The sequence below is a fragment of the Mesoplodon mirus genome, assembly GCF_964341445.2.
Source record: "Mesoplodon mirus genome assembly, chromosome: X".
NCBI classification, from domain to species: domain Eukaryota; kingdom Metazoa; phylum Chordata; class Mammalia; order Artiodactyla; family Ziphiidae; genus Mesoplodon; species Mesoplodon mirus.
Genome location: NC_138981.1, coordinates 59,335,383 through 59,351,066, shown reverse-complemented (window position 1 = coordinate 59,351,066; position 15,684 = coordinate 59,335,383). Strand labels below are relative to the sequence as shown.

General features: G+C 52.0%; 1 protein-coding gene across 5 annotated transcripts in view; it reads right to left on the bottom strand.

Annotated features, from left to right (window-relative positions):
- Positions 1-3,580: 3,580 nt before the first annotated feature.
- Positions 3,581-15,684, bottom strand: part of DLG3 (discs large MAGUK scaffold protein 3) — a gene marked incomplete at its 5' end in the record, with an annotated part of 65,554 nt that continues 53,450 nt past the window's right edge. For all 5 annotated transcript variants that reach the window (XM_082610046.1, XM_082610048.1, XM_082610047.1 and 2 more), the window contains 8 exons: positions 3,581-5,834; positions 6,885-6,976; positions 7,311-7,420; positions 7,816-7,988; positions 8,997-9,098; positions 9,693-9,743; positions 11,036-11,077; positions 14,794-14,893. In XM_082610046.1, coding sequence (XP_082466172.1) covers positions 5,728-5,834; positions 6,885-6,976; positions 7,311-7,420; positions 7,816-7,988; positions 8,997-9,098; positions 9,693-9,743; positions 11,036-11,077; positions 14,794-14,893 — 777 coding nt within the window. In that variant the 3' untranslated portion in view covers positions 3,581-5,727. The remainder of the gene's footprint in view (positions 5,835-6,884; positions 6,977-7,310; positions 7,421-7,815; positions 7,989-8,996; positions 9,099-9,692; positions 9,744-11,035; positions 11,078-14,793; positions 14,894-15,684) is intronic.

Below are 15,684 nucleotides of genomic sequence, written 5' to 3'. Positions count from 1 at the left end.
GGACTCACCGCGAGGAGTGGGGGACATGGCATGTTCATCTTTCTCTGACGCTATGGCTGAGAGAGGAGTCTTTGAAAGTCATGCTTGGGAGGTCCTGGCTGACCCTGAGAGCTTCCGGGCACTGGATAAGCTTGTGCTGAACGAGCAAATGGTCAGTAAGTGAGAGCAGAGCTGGGGGACTGTTCAGTTCCTGGTGAGCAGGCAGCAGAGTGAAAAGAAGGGGAAGGAGCTAAAGGAGCGGAAACAGTTGGAGATGGAAAGGAGTCATAATTGGAGCAAGATCCCAGAGGAAGTAGCAGGAACTCCAGAATGGAGGTTCTCCATAAAACAGAAAACAAAATTCACATTCACCACAGGTTTGGGCCTCGTCAAATCTCTTCCCTCCAAGCTTGAGCCAAAGACTAGGACATCTCTTTTACTGAGCACCTGCTATGCGACAGATACTGTGCCAAATGCTGGAAATGGGAAGGCAAATGGGACAGTCTCTGCTCACAAAGAGGAGTCAAGGAGAGGAAGCCAGATGTCAAGCGAGAAGGGCCAGAAAACGTGTGGCAGAGGGAGAAGCAGCGCAGCGCTTAAGAGCACAGCCACTGCAGCTGGATAAGAGCACCAACCTCCTAGGGCTGTTTTTGGCAATAAATGATTTAAAACGCACAAAGCACTGAGCACAGTGCCTGTCACATAGTAAGTGTGAAGTAAGTGTTAGCGGTTACGATGATGGTGAAAGTTCTTACAGGGTCTAACAACAGCACAAAGGAAGGAAGGGTCTTTGTGACCCACGGCATGGGGGCAGAAGAGGTACTTCAGGAAAGGCAGCATAGAACGAGGGGAATTCTTGAATGGAGTCTTAAAATGTTGACAGGAGTTTTGCAGGTGAGCGAGATGGGGTGGCAGCGAGGGCATTTATGGGCAGAAAAAAAAAAGCCAGCAAAGACACAGGGTTGTGCTGCACTCAGAGAACCCACGGCTGGAGCGGACGGGGCCACAGCAAAAGATGAGGCAGGAGAGAAAGGGCAGGGCCGCCATGATAAGGAGCTTGTTGCCCTGTAGGCAACAGAGCCCCACGGGGAGGGAGGGCGCTTTAGTAGGCCGATTCTGTCAGCTACAGGGAGGATGGCTGTGGTGACAAGGCCAGTCAGGAGAGCATCCGCTTGCACATGTTCTTCACCACCAGCAGGCAGGTCTGAATCCTTCTTCTCAAACCACCCACTTTCCAGTCCTCTGCCGTGCGCTAGATGCTCCTGGCGACAGTGCGAGTGCCGGGGAAGGACAGGACGCAGAGGGAGTCCATTAGGTCTAATGTGGAAAACACCAGTGGGTATCACCCTGCGACAATAGGCTCAGTGCTTCAGATAAAATCTAGTTGGGGCTTCACAGCTGAAACAGACTATCCTCTGTGAAAGCTCTTGCTACCAAGACCCCACTGCTTCGGCAGGAACCAAGGTGTGCGGGGATTGGGGGGAAGCGGGGGGCGGGGGGTGCCAGTTCTGCTTTTTCTGGGAAGTGATGAGGAAGAGAGGCTTTGGAGGAAATTGGAATTTGAGCTTCAGAAAGTTACTTGCAGTAATAATAGAATGTCCTAGAGGTGCCGCGGAACTGACTGAATGGGTAAGAGGATTAGTGGCATCGAGGCCATGAAACCCTAGTTGGGAACAGGGATGAAGGGCGAAACGTGGGAGCACTGAGGTGAGCGTCTCCCACAGGCGCTCGCTCGTGGGGTTGCCTTGAGAAGGCTAAGGCTCTCTCAGCAGCCACTCTGACACCGTGGGCCTCCAGTGGTTGGCACCAGGCAAGTGCTGTCCCCGTGGAGAGGGCTCCGTTGTCCTTTAGTGCTGACCTTTCTGCTCAAGGAGCCCAGTGTCCCTTTGCAGTCCCATCCTTTTTAGCTTGACTTGGACCTGCTCAGGATACTCCCCCTGTAGTCCCTTCCCAGTCCTGCAGCTCAACCCCTACCTTCCTCTGTATCTGTATTAGCTTCATCCTTGAGCATAACTTCCACACTTGTTTTGGTAAAGATTTTGCTTTCATTAGTTAATTTCTAGAACCACTTTCACCTTAAGACAAAGGTGGTCATTTGCATCTGAACAAGTATTTTATGTAGTCATGAGCATCATCCTAGGAATGTTTTTTTTCAACATCTTTATTGGAATATAATTGCTTTACAATGGTGTGTTAGTTTCTGCTTTATAACAAAGTGAATCAGCTATACATATACATATGTTCCCATATCTCTTTCTTCTTGCGTCTCCCTCCCTCCCACCCTCCCTATCCCACCCCTCTAGGTGGTCACAAAGCACCGAGCTGATCTCCCTGTGCTATGCGGCTGCTTCCCACTAGCTAGCTATTTTACATCTGGTAGTGTATATAAGTCCATGCCACTCTCTCACTTCGTCCCAGCTTACCCTTCCCCCTCCCCGGGTCCTCAAGTCCATTCTCTAGTATGGAGAATACTAGTATAAAGTCTGCGTCTTTATTCCCGTCCTGCACCTAGGTTCTTCGTGACCATTTTTTTTTTTTAGATTCCATATACATGTGTTAGCATATGGTATTTGTTTTAATTTAAGGTCTGGTAGAGACAAAGAGGCTGGGGCGGGACTGGCTGCGTTGTCAGCAGCAGAGCCGGGGAGAGAGCGCAGCGTTGCCTCCCAGTGGAGAAGGCGGCGGTAGAGTTCAGAGTCAGGGTGTCCACCTCTGCTCTTCCCAAGTTGCTCAGCATCTTCCCTCCGGGGCTGCGTTTTCTTCAGCCGCGCCGCCTCTAGGAGGGCCAGCGGCTGTGGAGCCAGAGTCTCAGCACAGCGGGATCGGAGGCCAGCTCTTTGTGCCCTTTACACTTAGGAGGTGGATTTCCTTAAAACCCCACAGAGCACTTCGGGGACTCCTTTTTGTTAGGCTGCCTTCTAGCAAATGAGAGAATGTGTGAAAAGAAGCACCCTGCAAACAGCTAAGCACTGCTGTCCTTGCTGTGGTTCGGCCCCCACAGGCTCAGCCATCGCTCTTGAGCTGAACCACAGCAGGACGTCCTCAGGCTTCTCCACACAAACTACAGGGACATCAGCCACGTCACAGGCACCTGCTCTAAGCGCTCCTCCTCTCGTCACAGGGCTGCCGGGATGACTGCCACCCTGCTCTGCAAACTGGGCCCATCTCACCCTCGTTCCCCCTGCGCTCTAATGCTTTCTGGTAGCTGGGAGCCCAGCTTTTTGTTACCACGTTTATTACTCGGTTCTCTGCTCCTGCCTCGGCTCCCGCTTTAACAAACGTCTGTGCCGCATTAGGCACCTCCTGTCTTTGTGTACCTTTGCCATTTTGCCCCGAAGGCCGTGGATGCCCTCCACACGCACCTGGCCAGCACTACCTGAGGCAGTTTTGTGGGGGTGGGGTAGAAGACTGAGTGCAAGGCTTTCACAAAGGACCTGTTCTGACCACAGGGGTCTAGAGCCAGCCAGAGGAACACCTGACCGACCCGGTCGGCTGATGGCCACTAGGCAGAGAGTCTTTTGTCCCCCAAAGGTTTGGGACATGTTTCCCACTGCTGTGCCCCCACCCTCCCCTCTCAACTACTTCAAGAAGGTCTCTGAGCCACAGTTCATTGCAACTATCATTTATTAAAAAATATATGTCTCCTTGGAAGGAACACTGGTAAACCAACTAGTGTCATGCTTGCTTTGAATCTCTGCTTTTCTTCCCCGGGAGGGGTAGAGGGTTGAGCATCACTTAACATCAGAGAAATCAAAACACCCCCAGCTCACCCCCTCCTCCCCAGAGTCATAATCGGACACCACTTTACCCCTCTTGCCTCCGATCCAGTGTACTGTGCAGGTAAAGCTGCTGCCCTTTCTTTACCCACATTCTGGGCCCCACACTTTACAGTTAGCCTCATCATGCTGGTAGGAGAACTGCTAACAGACTTCCTAACTCTGGCTAGTAGCGCTCAAAGCATCTTCGACATGTATGCTTTGCACCGGTTATGACACAGTGGGCTAGGAAACAACAGGCTCAACCCTGGGGCCAAGCATGTCCACGCTCTTCTCCCCTGGGTCGTGCCTCCAGCGTGGAGCTGAGGGAGGCGTGGTGGCTCCAAAGGAGCGTGGTGGGGTGGGGTGCGGTGGGGCGGGGCCCGGGCCACACCTGCCGCCTGCATTTCTGGTCAGAGAAAAAACCCCTTGACCACAGTCACTGCCGTCTGACTCTGGGAAAAAGCAACAAGGTCTCACATCTCAACAGTAAGTGAATCGTAGCTCTACAGCTCAAATTGACACCACGAAAGTCTACTTTCTTCTTGAAGAAACGGTAAGCTACCAGCTGTTGGTGAGGGACCGGGGTAGGTGGGGCATATGAAGCAGCTGCGAAAAAAACCCAAATCAAACTTTTCATTACGCGGCTGGCCAAGCTCAGGGCCGTCCCACTGTCCCAGCGCAGAGCTGGAAGGCAAGTGACTCCCCGTCCCTGCCAGTGGGCCCCGTGACAGGGCCTCGGCTGAGCCCAGCATGTCCCTGGCAGGTGAGTGAAGGGACACGTTACAGTAGGAGGCCCAGCTCCTGTCGGTTCTCACCTGCCCCCACTTCCCTTTCCGCTGACGGGGTGGCCAAGCCCGGGTCGCCCAGTCTATCACGAGGCCTGGCTCCTCCAGAACATCATGAGCCTTTAGAACACGGTCAAATTGGATTCTACACGTTCACTTAAATCGTAAAAGTAAAATTTGGAAGAATGAAGAGGCTGACACGGTAGCACAACATGGTTTTGGTTTAACAGCAGCTTAAAAATGAACAAAAAGGAAACCTCTCATGCAGACATGGCATAAAACAATCGGCAATTTAATACGTTGGGAGCACCGTCAGCCATTCTCTCACTCCCCACACGCGGGCCTAACTGTGCCCCAAGGGCAGCACTGGCTCTAGGGTCACAGCTCCAAGCCTCTGGCCCCCGGGCCAAAGCCCCTTCTCACCGTTCTCTGGCTGACCCCTCCTAAAGAAAAGCCCAGCTCTCCAGAGAATGACCAACGCGGGTGCCCTCGGTACAGCACTTACTACCACTTTCACTCCCTCCCCAACCAGTTGGGATATAAGATGCCATCTGATTGCAATATGAAAATTAAAGCATTTCTCTAATAACACAGTACCATTGATGAAGTCTCCATAGATTTTCTAGTCCAAATGCGTGTGGATATATATATATATTATATGAGAGTGTATAATATATATATATATAATAATTTCTATATATTTTATATAAATTACATATATATATCTGTATATAAATAAGATACTTTCTGTCGCCATGACCGCGCTGTCCCAAGCCGCGAGGCAGTGCACAGATCGTAGCAAAGCCTGGGAGCCTCTCCTCACGGGGTGCGCGGGGCTCGCTTCATAAGCCGCACAGCTGTCCAGTCTGTCTTTCCATCAGTCCTCCTCTCTTCGCTTCTGCTTGGTTTTATGAAAACACTGACTCTGATGGATTTGCACCTGCGCTAGTGCTTGGGAAAGGTCCATGCAGGGACGGGCGCAGTCACATGGTGAGTGAGATGGCATCATCCCCAAAATAAACTAAAACAAAACAAAACTTTAAAAAAACAGAACAGGACTAGAAAACTCAATTTTGTGGACATATCTAAAAAAGGGGACAAGAACAGCAGTCATCTGTTCTCCCCATAGGGACAGGAATGAAGAGGGAGGAGGGAAGAGGGACTTGATTTCTTCTGTTCACAATAGAATGGTTGGAGGGGATTCTTCAGAGTTTTTCAGGGGATGGGACCCAAATGTAGTGCCCAGACTGGTCCTCAATGATTTGTTTGATTTTGTTATAAATCTCTTCCAGTGAGTCACCCTGTACAATGGCTGAAGAAGAAAACAGAATTATTACCGTGGTCCACAGCAACCCCCTGCCCCAAACCCTGACAGTCTGGCCCATCCCAACCGTCCCACAGCTCAGCCCCACTCATTCACTAGGCAGCCATCTGGGAGCCCAGGTCGCTGGGGAAACTGGCGGGCACTGCAGGCCCGGGGCTTGAAGTCAACTTGCTAAGACAGTGAGAGTGAGCAGCAATTAGTAGGAAAATGTGTTCTTCAGAAATGTTTATTGAGCACCCATTAGAGGCCAGACCTTGTAGATCATGCCCCTCTTGGCTGCCATGAGGCCGGCAGCTGGTAATTCTAACGCAGCCTTACCAGAGGATGTGGAAAATCCTGGGTATCCAGAGCAAGAGCTGAAAAAGCCACAATTTCTGGCAAGGTGCCGTGCTCCTGGGGCTGTCACATCTGCTCCATGTCAGAGGTCAACCCGACAAACAAGGACATGGATGCTAACAGAAAAGGGAGCTCCAAGACCCAAGGTATGCGAGGACAGTTGTGAATGCTGCCCCCTGGTGACCTTGTAGCGCCACCGTGCACACACGTCCCTGGACTTCAAAGGTCAAGCGACACATTACACAGAAAGCGTCCCAACCGTTTAGGAACTGACCCTTCTGAAGTAGGTGACCATATAAACCACACACACGCGTGCGTGTGCACACACTGACAGACAGCCTGAACACCACGCCAGGGAATCAGCAGCAGCAACGAACGTTCACTCAGTACATAAAACATGCAAAGACAAGTGCTGGATGGGGGAGCCTGGGAAGGAGGGAAACAAACTAAAACAGGGAGCCTACAATCCAGGAGGGACATGAAGACGAACAAAAACGATCAAAGGCAGCATTTGGTGATGGTGGTTGGTAGCAGAAACTGGCTAAACTCCTCTGGCTGGAGGGCACTTGAGTACTTTGGCAATGCTTGAGCTCAAAAGCACCAAGAAACTCTGTGCAAGGTGTCTGGGCCTCTTGGAAACACTCACAGAATAGGTGTCCAGTTGCTCCCATGTTACCCCAGCTGTGCAACGGGGAGACTTACCTGTGAAGTATTCTCCAAACTCCTGCTCCAGTTTCATGGCTTTGTCATAGATCTTATTTGCTTGTTCATATGTCTGCCGTCGGTTCATTTCCCTGCCAAAGACACGGAAGAAAACAGTACCCAAAACTAGGTTCTATGTTTTGATTAACAAAAAGGATTGTTCCAGGCTCCCTGAAAAGCTGCTCAGCTGCCCTCTGAGAGCAGCAGCGGCCCAAGGCTCAACATTCCTCAAACCTTCCAGGTTTAAAAGCTCAACCAGGGATACACGCAAGTGCACTCGAATCCAAAGGAGCCCCCAGTGAACAGGGTGGGGCACACACACTCCACTGAGCAACCACTGGGTCTTACCCCTGCCCAACAAACCACCTGAGTTTTCATTTCCTTTCCAGGGCCCTCTCCTAGCCGAGAGTCTCAGCAAATACTCACATAAGCGCTTCGATGGACTTGGGCTTGATGAAAATGGCAATGGGGTAAAGTTGTGATTGCTGCAGCCTCTTGATAGCATTGCCAGAAACATCTAAGATGCAGTGCTTGCCCTGAAAAAGCAAAGACTGGCATCAGTCCACCCAGTCCCTGTCTACGCCCTGTGCTAACCCAAACATCCACCTGCGGGAAACACGGGACCACCCAGAGAGGCCTGGAAGATTCTACTTCTGAGGTACCCAGCCCCCACGTTTTGCTCCTACTACCCAGACAAGGCCACATCTGCAGCTGCAGGTGGGTGACGCTCTGGGGTGAGTTGCGCAGAGGAGACAGATGCCTCCAACCCGGGGCTGGGAACACGCGGAGCGGGCGTGGCGTTGGTCAGCACTGCCACCGGGTAGGCCATGTGCTGGCAGGATGAGGATCCACGCATCACTTTGGCTGGAGCATTTCTGTGCTCCCTTTGATGGTAATTTCGTAGGGCCACTGCCTCCGCCTCCCTCCTTACCCTCTCTGCAACTGCCCTCACTGACTGGATGCTGGTCCCATAGAGATTATCGTTGAATTGGCCTGCCTCGATGAACTTGTTGTCCTGAATATCCTTCTCCATCTGTTCTCGGGAGACCACAAAGTGGTAGTCTTGCCCATCCACTTCATTATCACGCCGAGGCCGGGTAGTATCTGCAGGAAGAGAGGAAACGCTCTGTGGTGCAAGGACAACGACCTGCCCCAAGCCCCCGAGAGCGGACTTGTTCCCCCCAACCACCGCTGGGCCCCAGGGCCACTCCAGTGCTTTTCAGATGAGTCGGGGGAAAGAGGCTGGGAGGAAGTTTGTCTTGCCTACATCTCTTCTAACCGCCAGGTTAGAAGCTGGGAGCTATCTGCTTTAGCTTCAACTGGACCAGAAAGGTGGGGTTTCCTGGGCCAAGGTCTGGCAGACAGAGGGTGCCAAACGTGGTACAGGAGCCAGCGAGCCTCACAAGCCGACCAGCGGGCCGCACCCACACCTCATGGGCTGGGCACCCCCAAGCGCCCAATCGTTCCCAACCACCACCACTCAAACTCCTCTCCAAGGGAGTGAGCAGGCCGGCCTGATGTCTTAATCCTCCCCACATCAGCTTTGGGGGAATGCGTTGCTACCTAATCTCTTCCAGGGTGGGTTTTTTTCTTTTTACATTTTTTTTTTTTTTTTTTTTGCGGTACGCGGGCCTCTCACTGTTGTGGCCTCTCCCGTTGCAGAGCACAGGCTCCGGATGCGCAGGCTCAGCGGCCATGGCTCACGGGCCCAGCCACTCTGCAGCATGTGGGATCTTCCCAGACCGGGGCACGAACCCGTGTCCCCTGCATCGGCAGGCGGACTCTCAACCACTGCGCCACCAGGGAAGCCCTCTTTTTACATTTTTTAAAACTATTTTTTCAGCTGTGCCGGGTCTTACTTGCGGCATGTGGCATCTTCGTGGCAGCATGTGGGATCCCGTTCCCTCACCAGGGATCGAACCTGGGCTCCCTGCCTTGGGAGCGTGGAGTTTTAGCCACTGGACCACCAGGGAACTCCCTCTTCCAGGGTGTTAGATGCACCCTGTTCCCAGAGAACCCTAGAACCTGGCCGCAGGCCCTTTCCATAAAACATCAGAGCAACAATTCCCAGGGCACCAACACCTCCCTCCCAAAGACGCCCTGGGCTTTTACGTGGTACACAGGATCCAAATTTATGCGGGAACTCCGAAATCAGGTCATCGTTGACTCTGTCCTTCATTGGGCCCAGGATGATGACAGGCCTTGCATAGTGAACTGGAGAGCAAGCACGGAGACAGTCAGTGAGGTCCCCACCAGAGGGCCTGTTGTCCCTCCCCGTACGCCTGGAGCACTGAGGCTCTGGAGCCACTGCTCAGACGGGAGAGCACATCTTCAGCCATTCTGCCTTTTAACTACAAAGACATCAAAGAGCCTTTAATTTGAGAATATCTAAGTCCAAGGCAAGTATGAAACCAGAAGCATCTCCCTTTCCAACAGATTCCGGAGAAATCTCTGCATGGGCACCAACAGCTGAGCAAGGGTTTTCAGAGCAGCCACGGAAGGGGGGACCGGAGCCTCTCTTCTAGCAGTGGCCGCATCCGCTGAAATCGACCTTTGCTATCCTTGTCAATCTGTCCTATCCTTCGGAAAGCATCCCAGCAGCAAGCAAAGGTATAGTGAGGGGTGCACACTGGGTGGCCTTCCCTGTTCTCTCTGACGCTAGGAAGAAGTAGATGAGAAGGAGGCACCCAGGGGCTGGCTGCCCTCCTACTCCCCCACCTTTACCCCCTGCCGCCACGGCCAACCACTGGGCCGGGCCCCATGACCACCAGACTGGCTCAAAGGCAAGGCTCTCAGAAGGGGGCTTACTTTCTTGCCGTGTCACTGGCTCATATGACAAAATAGCATCCTCTTGTCCTTCTGCAACAAAAAAGGGAGACACGTTAGCACTTTATAATCTGCCTCCCTGTGTCCTCATCTCCCTACAAACGTTCACTTCACCCCCACCTCTGCCAGAAAACAGCCTTGTCAGCTGGTACTTGCTAACACCTGCCCTTGGGCCTGTCTACTTCCCATTGGCAAGAAAGCACAGGAAAACCTTCACCGCCCCTGGGACAGGAGTCAGGAGTCCTCTTGTTCAGTGAGATATAGCTGAGCAAAGGGACGTGACCCAGAAGCCATGAAGCCTCCACCAAAAGCCACCTCAATTTCTCAGAACTCTTCTTATAGGTAATAGTCTACTGTGTTCAGTTGCCTTCTTGCTCTGGTGAGAATCACAGGAAAGCGTCAACTGGTCGAGACACACTGCCTGTGTCTCCTCATCTGCGGGCAAGGGAGTCAGGGCACTCATGCAGGTCCCCAAAGATGCAGCTAAACTTTGCCCCTTTTAAGGGTCTACCTATCTCCCCTTCACTGGAAGAAGCAACCAGAAAAGTGGCACAAGGCTGGGCTAAGGTCCTCAGTGCCCTTCAAGAGCAGTGCTGAGCACTGCTCTCCCCTCACGGCAGAGCTCCATCTATCCTAGCAGTGATGAGCTCTTCCTAAAACAGTCACCAAGCGACGCGGTGCTGGGTGCTAGGAGGTCCCAAAGTGGCCGACGGCAGTGCTGGGGGAGGCAGCGATATGGGCATCAAGCCCCAGGATGCATTCTCAGGGCCTCCAGCCACAACTCCTGAGAGGCCAGTAGTCCCAAAGTTCATGCGGCTTGAATTGTGGCTGCTCTGGCCTGGTCACAGGATCTCTGAAGGAAAACTGGGCAGTCATCTGGTCATTTAGCCCAGCTAAAAGGTAAGGACACCAAGCCTTAACCCAGGAAGTACTAGTGACCTGGAAAGGCAATTCAGAACAATATCCCACAGGAGCCATTCTTCTTTTGGTCTCTGAGCAAATCTGTAAAACTGGCAGCACCTACAGCCCATAGTGGCTGTGGCAGGGATTTGCTCACTGGCTGCTCAGCCTTCCCAGGGCCCAGGGAAGCTTTTAAGTCAGGTCCTGGCCAGAACTGCAGGGCTTATGCTCTCCCCTTTAATCCACAGCCTAAACCCCATCCCATAAGGACAAAATGGCCACAGCATTTCCAGGATCTCCAAGTGTACATGGCTAAAAGAAGCACTAGCCTCTGAACAGAAACGGCAGCTGTGCAACGCTGGAATGAGGATGGCTGGGACACGTGGTAGAGCTACATGACATGGGGGAGAATGACACACACTTACTGGAACTGCTTTCGCTGTCACTGGTGTTGGATGTCACTCCCTCTGCAAGCCAACAAGAAAGAGACTCCGATTCAGAACACACCACTGAGAGGTCACACGCGGCACAAAACTCAAATGCTCCAAGAGCCAGACACTGAGCTGCCAACCAAGTCAGGCCACGGGAGGCCTGCCACATCAGGCTACCAGCTGGGAAGCACAGCTCCAATCCTGAGCCCCGGCCACCTCGCACTTGTCCCCAGGGCCCTCTGGGGCTGCCAAGGCCCTCCCTATAGACTACCAGCTTCCAATCTTTGGCAGCATCCTCTTCATCTGAATCAGAAGAACTGACTTGGATGGTCTCCAAATCCTATCCCAAAATGCACCTCCCAATGCTAGACAGGCAGTGACACTAGCAAAGAGAAGCCCAGCGACCAGGCCGCTCTTGAATGTCCTCCCCACGTAGACCCCCTGAAGTACAGAATTGTGCAGGACTAAGAGGCTAAGCACTGGGTTGGTTGAGCAGTCAGCAGGGAATGACGTGTTGGCCAATGGGTGGAACCAAGAGCCCTCCTGCTGCTGCTACCTGGAAAGAGGGCTTGGCCCCAGCGGTGAAAGGGGATGCTCCTCCGTCCAGGAGAAGACGGACACGTCACAACACAGAGACAAAAAATGAAGAAGAACACTGGGAAGACAAGACGATCCTCCTGTCTCAGACTATTGGGGCCTCCCCGCATCTGAGCGGGCACAGCAGCCGCACTCGCAGGAGGCAGAGAGCACAGTTTGGCCCAAAGAAAGCCCATCGCTCCCAAGACGACAGGCGAATGAAGATGAAACACGGAAACAACGAACTATGGAGTGAGACACTGCTCGTTTCAGCCAAGATGACACTGTTCCAGACCGTGATATGCTGTGGCCCCCAGGAAGGACTGGCTGAGTCACCGCCCATGCTAGTAGTTCCTGAGCAACCCCCCGATGAAGCTCCTTTACCCTCACGCCTTTATTACTTATGGAAGCAGAGTATCCACTAACAGAACCTGCCCGGCACGGCCGCACGTGTGTGCACGTGCCTGTGTGCACAGCAGGGAGGCTAAGGCCCTGTCATCTAGGTCCCTTCCTTTTTCAAGTCTAGGATTATTTTCCAGAGGGGAGAGGTTGGTCAGGTTTTCCCAAGCTAAAGCACTGAATATATACAGTCCAGAAAATGCTGTCGAGGCTCCCAACCGCGCAGCCCCTTAGAGATGCTCTGTGGGGAGCCAGCCCACAGCCACCTGCTGAGGCCCCTGGACCTTCTGGGACATCCCAGATGTACGCTGGGTAAAGGGCTTCACGGTACTCTTACCCCCTGTTTAGAGAGACTGAAACAGCTAATTCTTAAGTCCAATTCTTTAGTGCTGCGTCACTGGAAGAAGAATACAACAGGCGGGCACCCCTCACCTCAACAACAGGTTAGAGATGAGCTGAGTGGTCACCTCTGGAGAAGCACTTCTTGCCCCCCCTCACTTATAAGGTGGGATGCCAAGACGGCTCCACACCATTTCAAGGTACAAAAGGAAAAGAGACATGAATGATAGGCTTTTATTATGGTACCAGGGATCCAGAGCAAAAGTGTGACATTCAGAGCCACTTCTAATTCACCCTGCTGTGGTACCAGTTCTCACAAATTCTCTCACTGCCCTCCCCTCCGCCCTTTGCCCTCACCCAGGTCCCCTATACCCCAACCCCAGCAACTCCACTCATGCCAGAAATAGTTAACGGTATGTAAGTTTGACTTACTCAGGTTCTTTGCTCCATAATAATCGTCACTTAACCCAGGGAAGTCCTAATTTCACAGACAGCAGGACAAAGTGGGAAGGAGGGAGGGAGGGAGGGAGGGAAGGAGGGAAGGAGGGAGGGAGGGAGGGAGGGAGGGAGGGAAAGAATTGGGGAGAAGACAGAAAATAGAGAAAAAAGACAAGGGGAAGGAAGAATACAGAGCCAGGTGAGCATAAGTGACAGAAGTATGAAATACTATGAAGACCTATAAACATAGCCAGGTTAAGAACTTTGCTACAGAAAGAACATCCCAGGTCATATATGATACCTGGACTTCATGCTGCCCAATTTGCTGCCAAAAGGCCCTGGAGTGGATGACCTTTTTGAGGTGGTCTATATATAGCCTACAGGCCGACAGGACAGACAGGTGACTTACCAAGGCTTGGAGCACCTGCTTTGACTAAATGTGTAGTTACACAGCCATCTCTGCTTTGCCCCTGAAATCACCATTTCCCTCTGAGGGTGAATGAAAAATCAAACATCTACGTGTGGCAGACAGGCCGGCAGAATTATCATCAAGGAGCTTTCGTCCAATACTGACTCACTCTGTGCAAACCCTTCAGGGAAAGCTTCATGCAGTCTGAGGTGTGGGCTTCCAAGCTGACCTGAGTTGTGCAGACCACAGGGGATGAGCTCAGCTTCTGGAGAATAAGCACTAGGCAGTTTCAACTCTTATCCAGCAGCCAATCCCCTCCCCCGTTCAGCTGGGCCACCCAACAGCAAAGCCTCCCCAGGCTGGGCTCAGCACGGAAGTTCTGGAACTTGTCTGGTGAACGAACCATGGTGACCTCGCCTCAGGCCTCTGTCTCAGACCGCCTCCTACTGCACCTAGTGCTTCTTATTGAGCTACCCAGAAGTGTGAGCCCTAACCTGCATCTGGATGAGGGCACCCTTGTGATGTACTAGCTGCCACCCCAGACACTGATGACCTATGTATCCCATGACCATGAAACATGCTGGCCTAGAAAAAGGACATTCCCTATCGGAACTAGTCAGTCTCCTGCTGTCCCAACAGCTCAGGACCCCGAGACCCCTCCTTGCGAGGCAGAAGAAGAGAGGTTTACAATTCACCATGAGCCATGTGAGAAATACTTTAGCAGCCTGACCTGGTATTTAAGGTTAGGGTGAGAGCAGTTAATTGCTGAGGCACATGGTAGAAAGAGAATATTTCTCAGGATGGCAAGTTCATTTAGCCCAGCTTTATGGCCTTTTCTATCAAACCAGCTTTGTGTTGCTCAATAAACCTTTATTTGGACAATGTTTAGTAAACCCCGTTTGGTGTCAATTCCTTTCAGCAAGAAGGATTTTATTTGGAAAGCTGGCTCTGTAACACTCTGGGAAGACAGTGAGTCTGTTAGAGCTGTGTGAACATCCCTATGCATTACACGCATATGCACGTGCATGTAATTCAAGAAGTAGGCCCCGACTCCAGGTGTCCAGGGAAGAAAAGGCTCTTCTCTTGACATAGATGAGTGAAGATAAGGGAAAGAAAACACAAGAGGGAGAAGCCAGGAGAGCAACACTGAGTCCCTAGACTTGGTTTTCTTGAAAAACCATTTTTCTGAACTTGACACTGTAGCTGATAATTGCTCGTCACCACCACAGCAGAGCTCAGCCAGGCACTCCCAATGCCAGTGCCAGCGACTTTCTGGTGGGCAAGCCCTGGAACCAGTTCTACCTCAGAGCCTCCAACATTCTTTCAGAGCGAGGAGCTGGACAAAATAGACCCAGTGTCTCCCTGTGCAGATCAATTTCTACCCTGACTCTGCAAATAAGCAGGTACACACACACACACACACACTCACTCGCACGCATGCACACATGGCGGATAGACGGGGGGACCGACACACACGGACACAAACACACCCACACCCATACCAACACACACTTTCCCAGTCTTCGGTGCAAATGAGGAAGAGAGGGCGGGGCTGTGGGTGGCCTGCTCTCTGTTCCCTGCTGCTACTTACGTTCCTGTACGCTGCTCTCCTGGGCCATGTTTTCTTTGCTCTTGTAAAATGGAAACTTTCGAGAGAGGCGGAAACTCTTTTTACGTTTCGTTTTGATCGACTGTGAAAGAACATGAACATGGAGGGGAAGGACAGAAGGAAAAAAAAAAAACAGAACAATGGATTTTAAAGCAAGAAAAACGAAAATGGAGACAATGGTGAGCTAAACAAAAGACCATCTCTCACAAATGGAGTCTATGAGATTAAATGAAAGTTGATGTAAGAGGAAAATTATGTTTACAGGAAAATGTTGTAGGGATGTTAGAGGTTTCTACCTAATCCAGACTCACAGCACTCACTGGTACTTCCTAAAGGGTAAAGGTCACTGTAGCCTCCTGGACACATGCCCTAAGGCGCCACTGATACACACACAGTCATCTACCCCGTGTCTCTCTTCCCTCTACCGCTCCGGAAGTTCTTTGGCCTGTGAAGCTCACAGAAGAAAAGGGGTGAATGGAGAGAGCCCTCATGCCTCGTTCGGTCTGAAGGGCGGTCGGAGCTCTGGGGCTGGCCTTGCCGGCTGGAGGACGAGGCCAGGCTCTGTTCAGGGTCCCCACAGCTCCGAAAGGGTCTACAGCCAGGGAGACACCCACAAGTGGTTTCATGTGCCCCAAGAAAGTCAGCCTTCCAAACAGTCCAACTCCAACACATCTTCAAGAGCCAGTTACCCAGGGGGGAGGAGTATACACTGGCTGTAGAGGTTGGGTGCCCGCTCTCTCTGCTTTGTGAAAAGCAGTCAGTATTCTGATAGGACAGAGCCAGCGCCCTGAAAAAGAGAGATTCCTTTGTGCTCGCCAGTTCTCTTATCCACCAGACAGACTTCAAGCTTCTTATGCCTCTTCACATATGGCT